This window comes from Caretta caretta, chromosome 11, assembly GCF_965140235.1.
Source record: "Caretta caretta isolate rCarCar2 chromosome 11, rCarCar1.hap1, whole genome shotgun sequence".
Lineage (NCBI taxonomy): Eukaryota > Metazoa > Chordata > Testudines > Cheloniidae > Caretta > Caretta caretta.
Genome location: NC_134216.1, coordinates 44,717,598 through 44,735,546, shown reverse-complemented (window position 1 = coordinate 44,735,546; position 17,949 = coordinate 44,717,598). Strand labels below are relative to the sequence as shown.

Sequence of the window (17,949 nt, the reverse complement as noted above, 5' to 3'; positions counted from 1 at the left end):
TGTCATCTGCTACCACTGAGAACAGTCTAGATCCATCCTCTTTGGAACCCCCTTTCAGGTAGTTGAAAGCAGCTATCAAATCCCCCCTCATTCTTCTCTTCCGCAGACTAAACAATCCCAGTTCCCTCAGCCTCTCCTCATAAGTCATGTGTTCCAGTCCCCTAATCATTTTTGTTGCCCTCTGCTGGATGTTTTCCAATTTTTCCACATCCTTCTTGTAGTGTGGGGCCCAAAACTGGACACAGTACTCCAGATGAGGCCTCACCAATGTCAAATAGAGGGGAACGACCACATGCCTCCAACTGCTGGCAATGCCCCTACTAATACATCCCAAAATGCTATTGGCCTCCTTGGCAACAGCGGCACACTGGTGACTCATATCCAGCTTCTCGTCCACTGTAACCCCTAGGTCCTTTTCTGCAGAACTGCTGCCTAGCCATTCGGTCCCTAGTCTGTAGCGGTGCATGGGATTCTTCCGTCCTAAGTGCAGGACTCTGCATTTGTCCTTGTTGAACCTCATCAGATTTCTTTTGGCCCAATCCTTTAATTTGTCTAGGTTCCTCTGTATCATATCCCTACCTTCCAGCGTATCTACCTCTCTTCCCAGTTTAGTGTCATCTGCAAACTTGCTGAGGGTGCAATCCACACCATCCTCCAGATCATTAATGAAGATATTGAACAAAACCGGCCCAAGGACCGACCCTTGGGGCACTCCACTTGATACTGGCTGCCAACTAGACATGGAGCCATTGATCACTACCCGTTGAGCCTGACAATCTAGCCAGCTTTCTATCCACCTTATCGTCCATTCAACCAGCCCATACTTCTTTAACTTACTGGCAAGAATACTGTGGGAGACGGTGTCAAAAGCTTTGCTAAAGTCAAGGAACAACACGTCCACTGCTTTCCCCTCATCCACAGAGCCAGTTATCTCGTCATAGAAGGCAATTAGATTAGTCAGGCATGACTTGCTCTTGGTGAATCCATGCTGACTGTTCCTGATCACTTTCCTCTCCTCTAAGTGCTTCAGAATTGATTCCTTGAGGACCTGCTCCATGATTTTTCCAGGGACTGAGGTGAGGCTGACTGGCCTGTAGTTTTCAGGATCCTCCTTCTTCCCTTTTTTAAAGATGGGCACTGCATTAGCCTTTTTCCAGTCATCCAGTACCTCCCCCGATCGCCATGAGTTTTCAAAGATAATGGCCAATGGCTCTGCAATCACATCCGCCAACTCCTTTAGCACTCTCAGATGCAGCGCATCCGGCCCCATGGACTTGTGCTCGTCTAGCTTTTCTAAATAGTCCTGAACCACTTCTTTCTTCACAGAGGGCTGGTCATCTCCTCCCCATGCTGTGCTGCCCAGTGCAGCAGTCTGGGAGCTGACCTTGTTTGTGAAGACAGAGGCAAAAAAAGCATTGAGTACATTAGCTTTTTCCACATCCTCTGTCACTAGGTTGCCTCCCTCATTCAGTAAGGGGCCCACACTTTCCTTGACTTTCTTCTTGTTGCTAACGTACCTGAAGAAAACCTTCTTGTTACTCTTAACATCTCTTGCTAGCTTCAACTCCAGGTGTGATTTGGCCTTTCTGATTGCCCGAGCAATATTTTTATACTCTTCCCTGGTCATTTGTCCAATCTTCCACTTCTTGTAAGCTTCTTTTTTGTGTTTAAGATCAGCAACAATTTCACTGTTAAGCCAAGCTGGTCGCCCGCCATATTTACTATTCTTTCTACACATCGGGATGGTTTGTCCGTGTAACCTCAATAAGGATTCTTTAAAATACAGCCAGCTGTCCTGGACTCCTTTCCTCCTCATGTTATTCTCCCAGGGTATCCTGCCCATCAGATCCCTGAGGTTGTCAAAGTCTGCTTTTCTGAAGTCCAGGGTCTGTATTCTGTTGCTCTCCTTTCTTCCCTGTGTCAGGATCCTGAACTCGACCATCTCATGGTCACTGCCTCCCAGGTTCCCATCCGCTTTTGCTTCCCCTACTAATTCTTCCCGGTTTGTGAGCAGCAGGTCAAGAAGAGCTCTGCCCCTAGTTGGTTCCTCCAGCACTTGCACCAGGAAATTGTGCCCTACTCTTTCCAAAAACTTGCTGGATTGTCTGTGCACCGCTGTATTGCTCTCCCAGCAGATATTAGGGTGATTGAAGTCTCCCATGAGAACCAGGGCCTGCGATCTAGTAACTTCCGTAAGTTGCTGGAAGAAACCTGCTCTTCCAATATGGAGACCAGCTTGCACTTTGTACAGACAAAGCCGCTTCTGTCCTGTGGAAGAAAGACAAACATGGCACATCCAGTGAAGGTCACAACAGCTGAACACTCCCCATCCATATTAACCTTCCTTCTAGGAGTTTCCTCAGGAGGTGTAGTAACTTCTCAGAGAAGCCGGCAAGATGTAAGCCTCAGTGGGCTCTCCCTGGGCGAACTCCCGGGTGAGCTCCCTCTTTTAGCCTCTCTGCTGTTCGCCACTCAGCTGGTTCACAGCTGACTGGCTTTTTATAACAGTCACGCCCACTCAAGGCTAACCTGGAACAAAGCGCTCCCAATTCACACTTTTCAAACAAACAACCAATCAAGCACACAGTCAAACTGTCTCCACAACAGACACTCAGATACTCACCAACACAACCTCCCTAATGCAGCCCTTAGCGTACCTCCGCTCAGACAGATCCCAGGGAAACTCCCTCTGTTAGCCTCTCTGCTGTTTGCTGCTCAGCTGGTTCGCACTACAAGCCGTCAGGAACAGTATCCTCGATAATGTCACAGCAAACCTGGTGGCTGAACTTTGTGACTTTGTCCTCACCCATAACTATTTCACATTTGGGGACAATGTATACCTTCAAGTCAGTGGCACTGCTATGGGTACCTGCATGGCCCCACAGTATGCCAACATCTTTATGGCTGACTTAGAACAACGCTTTCTCAGCTCTCGTCCCCTAACACCTCTACTGTACCATTTTTCTTAATTTTGTAGAGACCTGATTCTTAAGCAATGTGTTCTTTAAGCAATTTATTTATTCTTTTTAATAATACAATATGTATGACATATTCCATAATATTATAAAATAACACTTTTGTTCTGGGAAAATATCCATTTAAAAGAGAAAAGAGATACACTTGACGCTTCCCAGGATTGAGCCTTTAGTATTTTCCTGGGACTGAAGCTATGCAAATTTCTCCTTTCTCTGAGCTTTGACACATATTTTACAATACTAGGTGAAGTGAAATTAAGTCAATGTTGTAATAATTAAAAGAATCTTTAGTGATAGATTTCTGGTTATTACATTAGCTTGCAATGTTTGTCTTGATGGGGGAAAATAGTTGATTAATTTCTTGAAAAAACTGACATTCGCATTCTTAGCTATATATTGTTTTATTTGTAATATTGTAGTTGATCCAGATTTCTGTTTCTATTTGGAATCACATTAATAGTTCTCTTCATGGAGTAAAGGGATCCAGAAAACTAAGAAATACGAGGACCAAGATTTTCAGGAGTGACTAGTGATTTTTGGGTGCCTTGAAGGGGCCTGATTTTCAGGGGGCTTTACTCAGCACTTGCTAAAAACCCCTTAAACCCGTTTAAGATTTTTCAGGTTGGGTAACAAAAAGTGATGCGCCTAAACTACTGGTTGTTTTTTAAAGCCTCATCCAGAGTGTTTAATAAATTCACAATTTCTGATAACCAGCGACTTGATCCTGCAACCCTCTCACTCGCATGAACGGTACTTACATGAGTAATCCTGTTGAAGACACTGGGTGAAATCCTGGCTTTATGGAAGTCAATGGTAGTTTTGCCGTTGACTTCACTGGGGCAAGGATTTTACCCAGTGAGAGTATTCATGCAAGTGATGGTTTCTGGAATTAGAAAAGGGCTTATGGGAGAGGGCCCTGGTATAACAGCTCTTTCACCATGATCAAGACTAGGAGCTTGTCTAAACAAACACTTCAGCTTGTGGCAAGAGGGGATTCAAAGCAGGGTAGATCAAGGTGCATGAGGGAACTTTGAGCGTTTGGCAGCAGAGTGCACATGATCACTTAGTGTGGGATAGGTTAATGTGATAGACTCAAACCCAGTTTGGTGCGAACTAAGTGTTAATTTAGGTAAGTCCAGAGATTTCTGAGATAGATGTTCTGATAGTTGCCTGTTATTCTGTGGCGGATGTCATTTAGCAGTTTGTTATGGCTATAGATAATTCTGATGTTAAAATGACTATACATGGTGGGCTTTCAAGCAACATTGATTGTATTCTTTTCTTCCCTTGCTGTGCCTTTGTGATAGTTTCAAAGACAGTATGGAGAAATCATCATCTTATTCTGACTGGCTAATAAATAATAGCATTGCTGAGCTAGTAGCTTCCACGGGTCTTCCAGTGAACATCAGTGATGCATATCAGGATCCTCGCTTTGATGCTGAAGTAAGATTTCTTAAAAATGTAAATATACTGTCATATTTTTGCAGTTCAGAATAATAAAAGTCAAGCAAGTCCAAATGAATATAAAAACATAAGAACATTTGTTCCACATTATTTTTTTCTGTCCAGTATGTCCTCTATTTGTCCTAGCAGCAGCAGCAGCATGGCTTGAAGCAATAATCACTTGTGACAGAAAGATAGCAAAGGCAGTTTTATCTTGGGATACAGCAGTGTTCCTCCTTATACATATAGGCAATTATTTAACCTATCTATGCCTCATTTTTCCAATCAGTAACCTGGGGATAATGATGCCTTCCTTTAGGAAGTGCTTTGAGATTTACGAAAGCTAATTATTGTTGAAAATTCTACCACTGATAGTTCTTTATGTTCCCCATTAAGCAGAATCATAGCTGGCAGTTATCAGAGATATTGGGACTATACGCTGAATGTAAACAGGAGCTGCAATAATATGATCTCAAAAGACAAACGGGTTTTGTGGTCCTACTTAACAAACCAAAATGTTATTCCAGTATGTTTTTACAAATAAAATATAAACACTGGGCTAATTTTTTCCTCTTAGAAACTTGCATGCAACTTCCAGTGAGGTCAATGGGAGTTGTATGCGCATATCCTAGAGAACAGTTTCACCTGCTGGGGTTGGGGAACAGGCAGCAAGCACCACTTTTGACAGATATTGTCATCACTGGGTTACTTTCCTAAGTTTGACAGGACCTAAGAACCAACCTGTCCCCTGAATGGATTATTTCTGCTTACTGGACTGGGAATCCTAGGAGTTTTGGCTCACAGAGTTTCACAATGATCAAACCGTCCTTTCTGGGCAGACAGGTGGTTTTGTCCCACTATGGAGTTGATGGGGGTTTGGCCCACAAACTCTCCTGAGAGCCCACAGAGATGAGGGCCATCCAAACAGTGATCTTGGGCTTCTGCACTACTTCCCAGCCCCATTGGCCTAAGCAGAGCAGTGTTTCTACAGGAGCTGTTCTGATGCTCTCAAACCTCATTCAGTGGTGTTGGAACTGACATAAATAGATGCCTGTGGGGTGTGGATTAATTAATGCTAAGACCCCTAATGAAACTGGTAGTGGGAATAGCAGCTTACCTCCTGGCCTGGTCAAAGGCCAGTCCCTGCAAAGCACCCACAGAGGCCAAGAGGGTCAGTGCTTCCCACTTCTGCTCTATCCCACTCAGACTAGCTGCTTTTTGCATGCTTTCGCTGGCAGAGAAGAGGAAAGGCATTATGTGTGTGCAGATTTGTTTCTGAGGACCAAGTCCTGTCAGTACTGGGGAAGGGGGATAAGCCCCTGCCCATCCCTTGGGAACAATAAGCCATCAATTCCATGGCCCTAATTTTTCCAGAGATGCTGAACACCTACAATTCTAATGGAAGTCAATGGGAGCTGCAAGTGCTGAGTATCTCTGAAAATCAGGCCTCCGTTTCCACAACTCACAAATCATAACTCAGTTTCCACTCCACATAGGGAATGCTTCGGCTCGGAGTTTTCTTGTTATTGATTGAGTTGCAATATAGAAAATCCTTTTCTGGTATATACTCACATAGGGTTCTGACAATGTCAGATTTGGAATATTTCAAGTTATCATTCCAGTCTCAGCTTGAAATTTAAACAACTGGGTCACAGGGAGCTATGGACAGAGGGGCAAATTCCACCCTGAATTGTATCCCTTACAACACCATTACTTTAGTGAACTTGCCTTGGGGCTGGGCAATGGGTTTACAGTAAGCCAGTGCACAATTCTAGCCAGTGAGCCTATTAAACTACATTACTACAATGAGCACACTTTCAAAGCACCTTCCATTTTGATGGTTTCCATTGGTTTCAGTGGTACTCCTCATTTTGTGTATAGTGAAGAGCTCTCAAACCAGCAGAATCTGTCAAAACAGAAAAGTACTTAGAGTGTGCACCCACTGCACTAGTTTATGGGGAAATTATGCTATTCAGAATTTCAGAAAGTACAATTAATGCTTGGCAAATATTTCCTGTCAAAGAGAGATGCTGAAGTAAAACATGTCATCATATCATTGACGTGTCTGCAGTCATATTTTTAATATGCCATGTTCTGATTAATAATGCAGCCATCTCATATTTGTTTCAAACTTACTTAAAGTCTATGCCAGTAAGAGATACTGACTAACATATAGGAAAAGAATCATGCAAATTACCAGATATAAAGGGCAATAATTATTTTCTGTTGGTATGTGTCATAAAAATTTAATTCACAATGCCAGTTGTTATAAACAATGATTTCTGGAGACTATCAAGTATATTAAAAAAAAAGGACACCATTACTCCTTATTACTAAAATAAAACATGCCTTTGTATTTGTAATCACGTTCTATTGTTCTGTCTCTACTACTGTTACAAAAGCTCTCTTTCCTCCACACTAATTTTTATTTTTAAATGAAATTCTGATGCTTCATTGTCAAATTACTTTCACTGAACATTTAGTACTGAGGTATTTTCATTAAACTTATTTTAAGATCTACATCAAGATCTGCAAAAACTCAGACAGGGTTTTTGAGAGGGTTTGGAAATGCTGCTGGTGATCTGAGTTCAGTGCGTTGCACATATTCCTTCTTCCGCTTAAATATAATTACCCATTTCTTCACAGAAGAGCCATAAGACTAATAGGGCTATGTCCTATCATAGATTTTATATGGGACTCCCCATTGATTTCAATCAGGAGTTCCATATATGTATCGATGGCAAGATAGGACTCTAATAGTAAACTGAATTGCTTCACACTCTTCCAGGTGGCAGTTCCCTGAAGTCCTCAGTTGGATGTCATTATAGAATCAGTATACAGCTGCTCACATTGCAGCCTTTGGAACTGCAGCATCTGAGAAGGCATCTGTTCCCAGTACATTGCTTCCTTACAGAATTGTAACCTTTGCTCCTCAAACTCCTCTTATTTGTAGTCTGTCACCATTTTCCCTGTTGTGGGTTTTACAATAGTACCAGCAGCACCTCCTGATCTCTACCTTTGGCTGGGAGCTACAGCCAGTCTCAGCCCACCCTGTTCGCCCCCTTCAACCTCTCTTCAGAGTTTGAAGAATCACTTGCCTCCCTTGGGACATCTTGCTGCACTAATGCCAAAGAACAACACAGAAAATGGAGAATCCATGGCATTAAAAGTACATTGCAAAGCTTCATATCACAGTATATTACCTCTAAACAAGCGGGGAGGCAAAAGGTCTTTTCTGAATTACAGGTGACATCTACATAGGAAATCTCACCTCCTAATTTTTGATCACAGCCCTCAGTTCTTCCTGAAACTTTCCATCTTCTCCGACCCAATTTCCAGCTCACTTCTTGCCTTACCTTTGCAAATCTTAAACTATATGTCCCCTCTCTTGCTTATTGGCTGTTTTTGAAACCCAACATCAGAGTAACCCTTCGGGAAGAGCACCACACCTCTCTTCTGAACCCATTTGGCAAGTGATTCATATTCCCTTTCCTAAGCCACCAATATATTTGACCCATGAGTGATTTCCTCTTGGTATAGCCCTTCCTTGAAACTGTTGTATTCAGCTATTATCCAAATGACTGGGCATTATATTAATTACGTTTAGTCCTTAGTTCAAATCAAGAACCAAACATTGTAAGCTCTCTGAGGCAAGCACTGTGTTTTTATATATGTTAATACAGTTTCTAGTACAGGCCCTGATTCAGCCAATACTTTGGGCCAAGTCCTGCTTGCTTTACTCATGCAAGTAATCCTACTATAGATTAGGCATCAATAGGAGTTTTGCCTGAATAAGGCCTGCAGGATTTGACCCATGTGGAATTAAACTAATTTGTAACTATGAACTTGTTGAAGTCCTCCTTGATGTTACTATTAGCGGGACATCAGAGGACTATAATTAGCTTACCCACATACTGTACTGATGGCTAAAGTTCTCATTTTTTACATCCTAGGCTGACCAGTTTTCTGGCTTTCACATAAGGTCTGTTCTTTGTGTTCCTATATGGAATAGCAACCACCAAATAATTGGTAAGATATGTCATATAACTAAGTTCAGCATTATTGTGCTCATATGAATTTACTTCTGTTTTTTTAATTGTGTTCCTTTTTCTTCTGTTTCCCAACTGAATATGGTTAAGCAGTTACGATACCAAGGAGGCATACTCAGTATCCAAAAAGAAACATTTTTTGACTTGGATACTGTATGGACTGTTTTTCAGCTTTCATATTGCTTCATTGTTATATTATTTGAAATAATAATCCCTTTGTTAACACTTCAAGGTGAAAGAGATGAAAACTGATCGGTTCCTTCAACAATTTTCATGAAAACTTTTGTATCATTATTGCGCTGCTGGCGCTACCCATAAGCAGACTCAGCAATTGCTTAGTGCCCCCAGCAGCTCAAGGGCTCCCCTATTTGCTGTTTTAGTATCTTTTCGGGGGGGAGAATAGTCCTGCTTAGGGCCCCCAATGGGCTAACACCGCCTCTGCCATATTGAGAAATCATTCAAGGGCCTCCGTTTTGTGTGCACAGTTTGGGCAATTGTTGGTCTGGTCCTGAAAGGTGCTCCATGGAGTCTATAAGGATTAGACAAATAATTACCTGATTCTTTTCACACAAGAAGGGGGGCCCTCTAAAATTATGGGGCTATAAATTATCACAGCTCAGTTGAAGTCAATGCAGCGATGACCGTTTACAGCAGCTGAGGATCTGGCCCATGGCCCCATATGTTATGGGAGGTAATCAAGTAGAGTTGAGAGTGGTAAGTACGTTGCAGATGTGATGTGCACTCATCACATCACAGGACCAGGCTTTGTCTGCTTAACTAACCAATACAAACATAGTAATTGTGCCTTTTAAAACCTGTGGTTCATGATGTTTGTTGCATAGAAAGAGGCAAAAGAGAAATTCACTGATACATTTTACAATATTTTGTAAGGGCTATAAGTAAGTAGAAAGAATAGTCTTTCACAAAGGAATTCAGTATTGACTTATGTAGAGCCACCAGCTTTGAATAGTTTTTCCCTACAAGTTGCTTGATAGAATTGGGTATTTATTGACTCAGCAAATGGTTGGGCCAGTTTTGGGGGGAAAGAGACTCGTATATATGGATCATTGTAAATTAGCTAGGAGTTAAGAATGAAGGCACTGATTCAGCAAGTGACATAGGCATGTGCCCTGAAATCTTTGGGACTACTTATGTGCCTAAAGGTTATCAAATACTTAAGTACATTGCTAAATCAGGGTCTTAATCTCTCACACAAAGCATTGAGTAATACGATGTAGACTGCCAATATTATACTTGCACAACAGACAAAAAACAGCTAACAGTAGTAAACTGAATCACGTCATCAAAACAAACAATGAGACTTTCAGACATTACTATTTGCTTACTATTTTTAATAATAAATGATTTGGAGTTTTGCTTTACAGTTGGAAAAAAATTGTAATTAGTAATGAACAGAATTTCTGCATTATGAATTAATATGCATTAAAAGCTTTGTCTTTTAACTTTCTAAAGGGGTAGCTCAAGTGTTGAACAGGCTTGATGGGAAACCTTTTGATGATGCTGATCAGCGATTATTTGAGGTAAGATGTACTTAACTTTGCAACAATTCTGTACTCTGCCAGTATAAAATCTATATTTCCCGGTACTGAGTGTTGTTTAAGCCTAACTTGCAAGGAAAAGGCTTGCATTGTCTATATTCCTCATCAGCAGATTCTTCATTGATACATTTGGATTCTAGCTTATTATAAGTGACAGCTGTTTGAGAGATGCCACCACTCCATGCCCTGTTTCATCTTTCTCACCATTAATTGACAAACAGAAAAAAGATCTTATTCTGACCCTGATCTGCAATGGAATAGGATAAAACTAGAGATAGATTCCGAGCTACAAAGTTGGAATCCTGATATGAATTTCTCCAAAAATTGGGGAGTTCAGACATGGGGTTTGGCACATCTATGAACAAAAAATAAATAAGAAGAAGGATTAAAAACCATTGTTACCTGATTGTATTTAAATTGGATAATTATTTAACTATCCTCTCTAGCATCTCTCAGATCTAGTTTCTTTGTTTCTTATACGTAGCAATTGTAACTTTTCACTATTGGAGTGCCATGGATATGTGTTTTGGTATGTTTGTGGCCAAATTCAGAGGGGATATAATGTATGTGTGTGTATTGCTGTAGCATTCAGATGCTCCATTCAGGACCAGAGTCCCGTTGCACTTTGACCTATACAAAGACACAAGACAACATGGCTTGTTACATGGATGTAGGTTTTTTGATCACACAATTACTTAAACATACTAGATTAGCTTTCTGCATTTTTTTTAATGTGGGATAATATTTTATGGAAATAATACCCAAAAGTACTTTCTCAGTCTTCCCGTCCCTATTCAATACTGGGAGGGATGACAAACATGGCATATATGGTTTTGCACACCATATATGGTTATATATTGAATGTTTGTCAGTCATGGTTCACTTAACGCCAAATCTTGGTCCAGTTGGCAAGACTCCAAGTAAGAGTGAAATTTGGCCCATATTATGTCAAGAGATTACTCATTTTAGCTTGAGAAATAGGCCAGGTGTTATATTTGGTGCTCCTCACGTAAAGCAGGCTGTTTTGAAATTACAATTACCTAAACAGATTCTTCTCATAATTATTTATCTTATAGAACAGCTTTACTGACCTGTATTCTCCAGCTAGTATGCCCTTAACTAAATACAATTATTTCCATAATGTACCTGTTTTCTAGTTTACTCCTCATCCTATTGTTTCAAACATCTAAAACAGCATTCATCTTTGTGTTGGTATTTTAAATGAATTCTTTCTTGTTAGGCTTTTGTTATTTTTTGTGGCCTGGGCATCAACAACACAATAATGTATGACCAAGTGAAGAAATCTTGGGCAAAGCAATCTGTGGCTCTTGATGTAAGTATATGATCAAAATATTTAATCACTCTCTGTAAATCATTTTTGTCATAAACATATCATACATAAAAGGTCATTCTGCTGCAGAATTTATCACAGTGAACTTTGTAGTTAGCCTCATTTTCTAAATACAGTATACAGTTCTGTCTGCTTAGAATTCTCATTTCAGTAAAATAACATTGAAGAGGAGATTATGTGGGGTACATTTATTATAATGAACCTAATCTTCAGTTTGTTTAAATGAGTGTTGCTCAAGAGGATGTCCCAGTTGCAATGTACATATACAGGGCTAAGTATTGAGCTGATAATGGCATACAGTTGTGTTGTGATTCACAGAAGTAAAAAAGGATGTGGTCCCAGCTCTGAGGAGCTTACCGTCTAAATCAGACAAACCCAGGAAATGGTGTTAAAGGAAGGGGGAGAGAAAGGAGAAAACATTTTAAAAAATAATAAAAGTAATGAGAGTCATGTTATGTTGTGAATGAAGCCTATATATTCCCATCTAGCAGGGAGAGAAATAAATAGCACCAAAGTAGCAGTCACCTGTAGGAAGTAAGGTGAAAAAAAGTGAGGTTTGAACAGGGATTTGAAAAGAGAGAGTGAAGATCCTTGGGACACTGGAAAAGGGACGTTAAGTATACACGTGGGGTGGAGGGTGGGGGGGAAATGTCAGGATTTCTTTGTTTTACTTCCAGTCCACAGTTGGATCAGAAGAGTGCAGTTACTGAAAATTTGTAGAACTTGATATATCACGCAATTGTGGGTGGTTTTTTGTTTTTAAACTTATTGTATGTAATGAAAGAGGCAGAGCAACCAGGGAAAATTCTGAAGGGAAGAGCTGAGGTGTCATATGTATCATTAGTATTTTTAGCTTCATGAGGCAAAATCTGTAGAAATCTTTCTTTCATAGTTATATCCATTATTGGAATAAAGTGAGGGCCTGCCAGAGCTGAGGTCTGGTACTTCAAGGAAACCGTATTTTCTCTGCTAAAACTCTCTCTAGTTCCGCTACTTGGATTCCAACACTGCATGTTACAGTATCTCATAACACAACTGCCTTTAACGGGTGAGGGGGCCAGAGCGCTATCACAGAACTTTGCAAGTTTCAGACCAGTCAACCTAAAATTGTGGAAAAGGTGTCTCTTTCTTTTCTTGTCCATTACTTCTCATAAAAAGACACTTTTATGGAAAAGTCCATACCCATGCTAGGCTGAGAGCTCGCATGAGGATGAATAGCATGGGCAGTGGTAGGTGGCGGCACAGTTTAGCCATGCCAAGTACCTACCCTGTTTCCAGGCACGTTTATTCTCAGCCCACACCTAGCTCATCTGCATTGCCACTGCTCGTGCTACTGTGGCTACATTGTAATTTGCACTTGTACTAGCTCGATGAGAGCTAGTATGAGCATGTGTACGCAAGCTGGGAATCACACCCCTAGCTCACAGTGTAGACATAGCTTTAGAATGATTAAGGATAAAACCATCAAGGTTCTGTAGAAATTAATCTAAAGTCTATAGCATTTAAAAAAGAATTATGTCCTTTTTGTAGTCTTTTTAGAAACATTCTGTGGAATTCTGTAGCAGAATACAATTCTTTATTAAATTCTATATGATGGTTAAACCCTACTCCCCCAAAAAAACAAACAAACCACTATTGAAGACTACCATTCTCTATTAAATTCTGTGGATTTTAAGAGTAGGGCTGTCAATTAATTGCAGTTAACTCACACGATTAATTGCACTGTTAAACAATAGAATATCAATTGAAATTTATTAAATATTTTTGGATGTTTTTCTACATTTTCAAATATATTGATTTCTATTACAACTCAGAATACAAAGTGTACAGTGCTCACTTTATATTATTATTTTTGATGACAAATATTTGCACTGTAAAATGATATAGTATTTTTCAATTCACCTCATACAAGTACTGTAGTACAATCTCTTTATCGTGAAAGTGTAACTTACAAATGTAGATTTTTTTTGTTACGTAACTGCACTCAAAAACAAAAACAATATAAAACTTTAGAGCCTACAAGTCCACTCTGTCCTACTTCTTGTTCAGCCAATCGCTCAGACAAACAAGTTTGGTTACAATTTGCAGGAGATAATGCTGCCTGCTTCTTGTTTGCAATGTCACCTGAAAGTGAGAACAGGCATTTGCATGGCACTTTTGTAGCTGTTGTCACAAGATATTTATATGCCAGATGCGCTAAAGATTCATATGTCCCTTCATGCTTCAACCACCATTTCAGAGGACATACATCCATGCTGATGACCGGTTCTGCTTGGTAATGATCCAAAGCAGAGCAGACCCGATGCATGTTCATTTTCATCATCTGAGTCAGATGCCACCAGCAAAAGGTTGATTTTCTTTTTTGGTGTTTCGGGTTTTTTTACAGTGCAAATATTTGTAATCAAAATAAATATAAAGTGAGCACTGTACACTTTGTATTCTGTGTTCTAACTGAAATCAATATATTTGAAAATGTAGAGAACATCCAAAAATATTTAAATAAATGGTATTCTATTATTGTTTAACTGTGTGATTAATTACGTGATTAATTGTGATTAATTTTTTTAATTGCGTGATTAATCGCGATTAATTTTTTTAAAACACTTGACAGCTCTATATAAGAGTAATTATGTAAAAAGTCTACCACGAACTGCACACATTGGCTTCTTTCACAAAGAAACAAAGCTTTAAAGCTGGTCATATAGACGTCCTCTGCTGCTCCTAAAGCTATGAATGCAGTGTTGGGGTAGCTGTGTGTCTATTTGACATTCAGAATGACAGCACTATAAATGAAGATTACTTTTTAAATGTTCCTGCTGTTTTTAAGACACTTCTTAAAAATTGGATGATATAGTTATGATGTAATCAGAAGCCTATATAGTTTTCTAGCACAATGTAGATCTGATTCAATTACAGCTATGAAATAGAAAGAACTCTTTTTTTATGAGGGTCTGATGAATTTTTGTCCTTTACATTAAATATAATTTAAAATATACATACCTAGTATAGTCTTACAAATTAAAGGCTTTACAGCTTTGCTTTTTACAGGTGATGTCATGCTGCGGTTCCTTCCCCCTACATTTCAAAGTGGTGTAAAGAGGTTTTAGGCATGAGACTCACACTAAAGTCAAAATCACACTTCTTTGAAAAAGATAAAGTCTTTTAAAAGGGCTTTAGTTACTATACTGCAAAACAGGGTCTCTAAAATTCCTAGATTTATTGTTTTATTAGAGAAATGGGTGAGACTGAAGATCAAATAAGTCAGTCTTATACATAAGACACATATATGTATATATATTTGTACATATATATTTATAAAAATACACCCACATTATACATGAAGATAATATTTTTCTTGGGTTTCAAGAAATCTGTAATCCACTTGAACTTCTCATTCTTGGTTCACACAATTACCAGTAGCCCTTGTTAAAAATACAGTTTATTTATTACCTGTATGGTTTCCTCTCTTTCTTCTTATGTGAATCTATGATAGCTTAGTTCCATATTTTTTAATGGGTACATGCAAACTCCCCCTAGTATTTGAAGGTCATATTTTTTGTCAGGAGAAAAGTAATTTCCCCTAGATTTGCAGTAATGTCTTGGAGTTCCACACATGACCTCAACTTCATGATGATGTGGATTCTGAATGTGCTTATCCCTTGAATAGGGAAATCCACTAATTTTATATAAACATAGGTGTTGATCCAAAAAAGTGCTTCAGCATATGCTCAAATGTAGTCATGTAAGTACTCCCATTGGTTTAAAAGCATTTAGCATTAAGCACACACTTAAATGTGGACTAGCTCATTAAGAATAGCAGATGGGAACTTGATCTGAATAAGTCATAAACCCCTGAACTCTTATGAAAATGGCACAAGCTATTTTTGTCCTGGAGATATTATCTGTGTCACTATGGTCTCAGTCCACAGCACAATCCAAAGCATTTAAGTGTGTGCTTAATGCTAAATCCTTTGAAACCAATGGGAGTACTTACATGATTACATTTGAGCATATGCTGAAGCACTTTTGGATCAACACCTATGTTTGTATAAAGACTTGAGATTTAAGAGGCAAAGTGTAAACCCTCTTTCCTTAGGGCTGTTGTGGGACTCAATAGTCTTTACAATTACAGTAATTATTAACTATTTGCAAGACCTCACAAACCCCAACTTTTTCACATAAAATCACATCTTGGACTGAATTCTCTTCCATGAGAAGAAAATCAAATCATGGCAAATATTAAACTGAGCAGGTACAAAGCAAGGAAGGTTTAGGTGGGAAATGGCTATTCGTTATTTTATCTAAGAAAACAGAATTGCTTGGTTATAAAATACAACTACTCTCTTGGACATTCTATAAAGATTAATCACCATGTGGTGTGGATGTTGATTATAGGTATGATGAATGGCTATCATAATTCAATGAACCCTTATTCTTTCTTTAAATGAGAAACTACCCACGATAGTACCTGGGTGAGATGAGTGCAAAAAATACAGAACAAAAAGAAGCTAGTAACTCTCTATTGAAGGACAAAGAATCCTTTTCTCAACAATGGAAATACTTTATTAATATTTATATATGTTTACTGATCTAGCTAGATCTGCAATAACCGAGTGGCATTTCAAATTGACATTAATACCAGATTTAAGAGAAGTCAGTTTGATACAGACTATATTGGGATTCATAGATACTGCTAGTTACATGGAGCTCTCATAACACTGGGTAAGAAACGGAAAACAAAAGATGGAATAAATGATTAGCTTTCAATATGGCAGAAGATTAACAATGGAATGCCTTAAGGTTTCCTTCCCAGATACGTGTTGTTGGGGGCTTGACTTGATGACACTGGAGATCCCTTCCAGTCCTATGTGCCTAGTATATTTATTAAAGATATGGGAAAGGGTGTGAACAGCAGGATAGCAAAGTTTGCAGATAAAAAAATTAATTTGGAATAATCAAGACTAGACAAGAGAGAAAATTCAGAAGGACTTAACAAATCTCGCTAAATGAGCAGGACTGTGACAGAAGAAATTCAGTGTTGACCATTACAAGCTAATACACTTCAGAAGGAATAATTTGAACTAATCATTCATATCGCTGGATTTTAAATTAACAGTAACCAGTCAGGAAAGAGACCTGGGTATTGTTGTAGACAACTAAATTAAAAACTCTGCTAAATGTGCTGCAGTAGCCCAAAAAGCTAATAAAATGTTAGGCTGAATAATGAATAGGTTAAAAAGAAAAACCCAAAATATTATGACATTATTTAAATCTTTGTTATGCCCTCACTTAGAATTGTGTGTACAGTTCTGGTCACCTTTTTTGGAAAGAGATATAATGGAAATAGAAGGGATTCAGAGACAGGCAATCCAAGTTATTAGAAATATAGAGAGATTAATAGGATGAGACCCAAAAAATTGATACTGTTTGGAGCTGGGCGTTATAATATAAGCTAAGAACAGGATAAATGGTATACAGCAGGTACTTTGGGTGCTGCTATTTACCTTTTCTCATAAGACAACAGGACATTCAATAATAACTAAAGGGCAAAAATTGTAAAACTGAGATAAAAAATACATTTTACACAACTCACAATTAACGGGTGGAACTCAATGTCACAGGCCAAGAGATTAACAGGTTTCAAAAAAGAGAGTAGACATTTATATGGATAATAAAAACACCCACAATTTATATTAAATACATACAACTATTTTTTAAAATAATGGATATAAATCTGAGTGCTTCATAACATAAACCAACCAGCCACCAGTTGTGTGGGTTAGAAAGAAACTTTCTCTATGGGAATACATAGATGCTGCAGAGTTTTCCTGTGTGCCTGCTCCACACTTGCTCATCCTATGCAGAGTGGAACTTAGGTGGTTCCAGTGCACAGAGAGCCTTCTGCAGCGTCTGGATTGCTTGGTGAATATTTCCCTTAGATAAGGATACATTTTACTCCAGGTACGTACATGCATATTCATATATGTCTCAAAGCTGTGGCCCATCCCTTACATACCAGCATGCTATTTATGGAAGTACTCATTTCTAGAGCACCATATTTAAGGGAATGAGAGCTATAGGTTAGAAATGATAATTAGCTAGCAGTGAGATGCCTTTGAAAGGACATATAAGCTCAACAGTTTCATGAGTATCATTACTTCGAAATCAAAGTACAAATAACCATGGACTTTTTCTCTTTTAATTGTAGTATTTCAAGAGAACTATAATTATGCCTATTATTTAATATTACACTACTTATTGTGTATGGCTTCCGATAAAATTATCTGGACTGTAAATGCGAGATGTATACCTGAGAACCTGCAATTAGTTATATATGCCATAATTCATAGTTAACTGATGCTGCATAAATATTAATAAAACTTGTTTTTAAAGCAATTTATTAGACAGCATCAAGGAACCCTCTAATTTCTACTTATCTACTGTGAAAAATTGATTTTTTTTCTTTTGTTCTGCATCAGGTGCTGTCCTACCATGCAACATGTTCAAAGGCAGAAGTTGACAAATTTAAGGTAAGGATTTACATTTCCGTTTAGCATACAAAGCAACTGTAA

At 38.8% G+C, this 17,949-nt stretch overlaps 1 protein-coding gene across 2 annotated transcripts in view; it reads left to right on the top strand.

The window, feature by feature from the left end:
- Positions 1 to 17,949, top strand: part of PDE11A (phosphodiesterase 11A) — a 224,288-nt gene that overhangs the window by 118,208 nt on the left and 88,131 nt on the right. For both annotated transcript variants that reach the window (XM_048868451.2, XM_075117976.1), the window contains exons 6-10: positions 4,283 to 4,418; positions 8,372 to 8,447; positions 9,941 to 10,008; positions 11,267 to 11,359; positions 17,857 to 17,907. In XM_048868451.2, the coding sequence (XP_048724408.2) occupies positions 4,283 to 4,418; positions 8,372 to 8,447; positions 9,941 to 10,008; positions 11,267 to 11,359; positions 17,857 to 17,907 (424 nt within the window). The remainder of the gene's footprint in view (positions 1 to 4,282; positions 4,419 to 8,371; positions 8,448 to 9,940; positions 10,009 to 11,266; positions 11,360 to 17,856; positions 17,908 to 17,949) is intronic.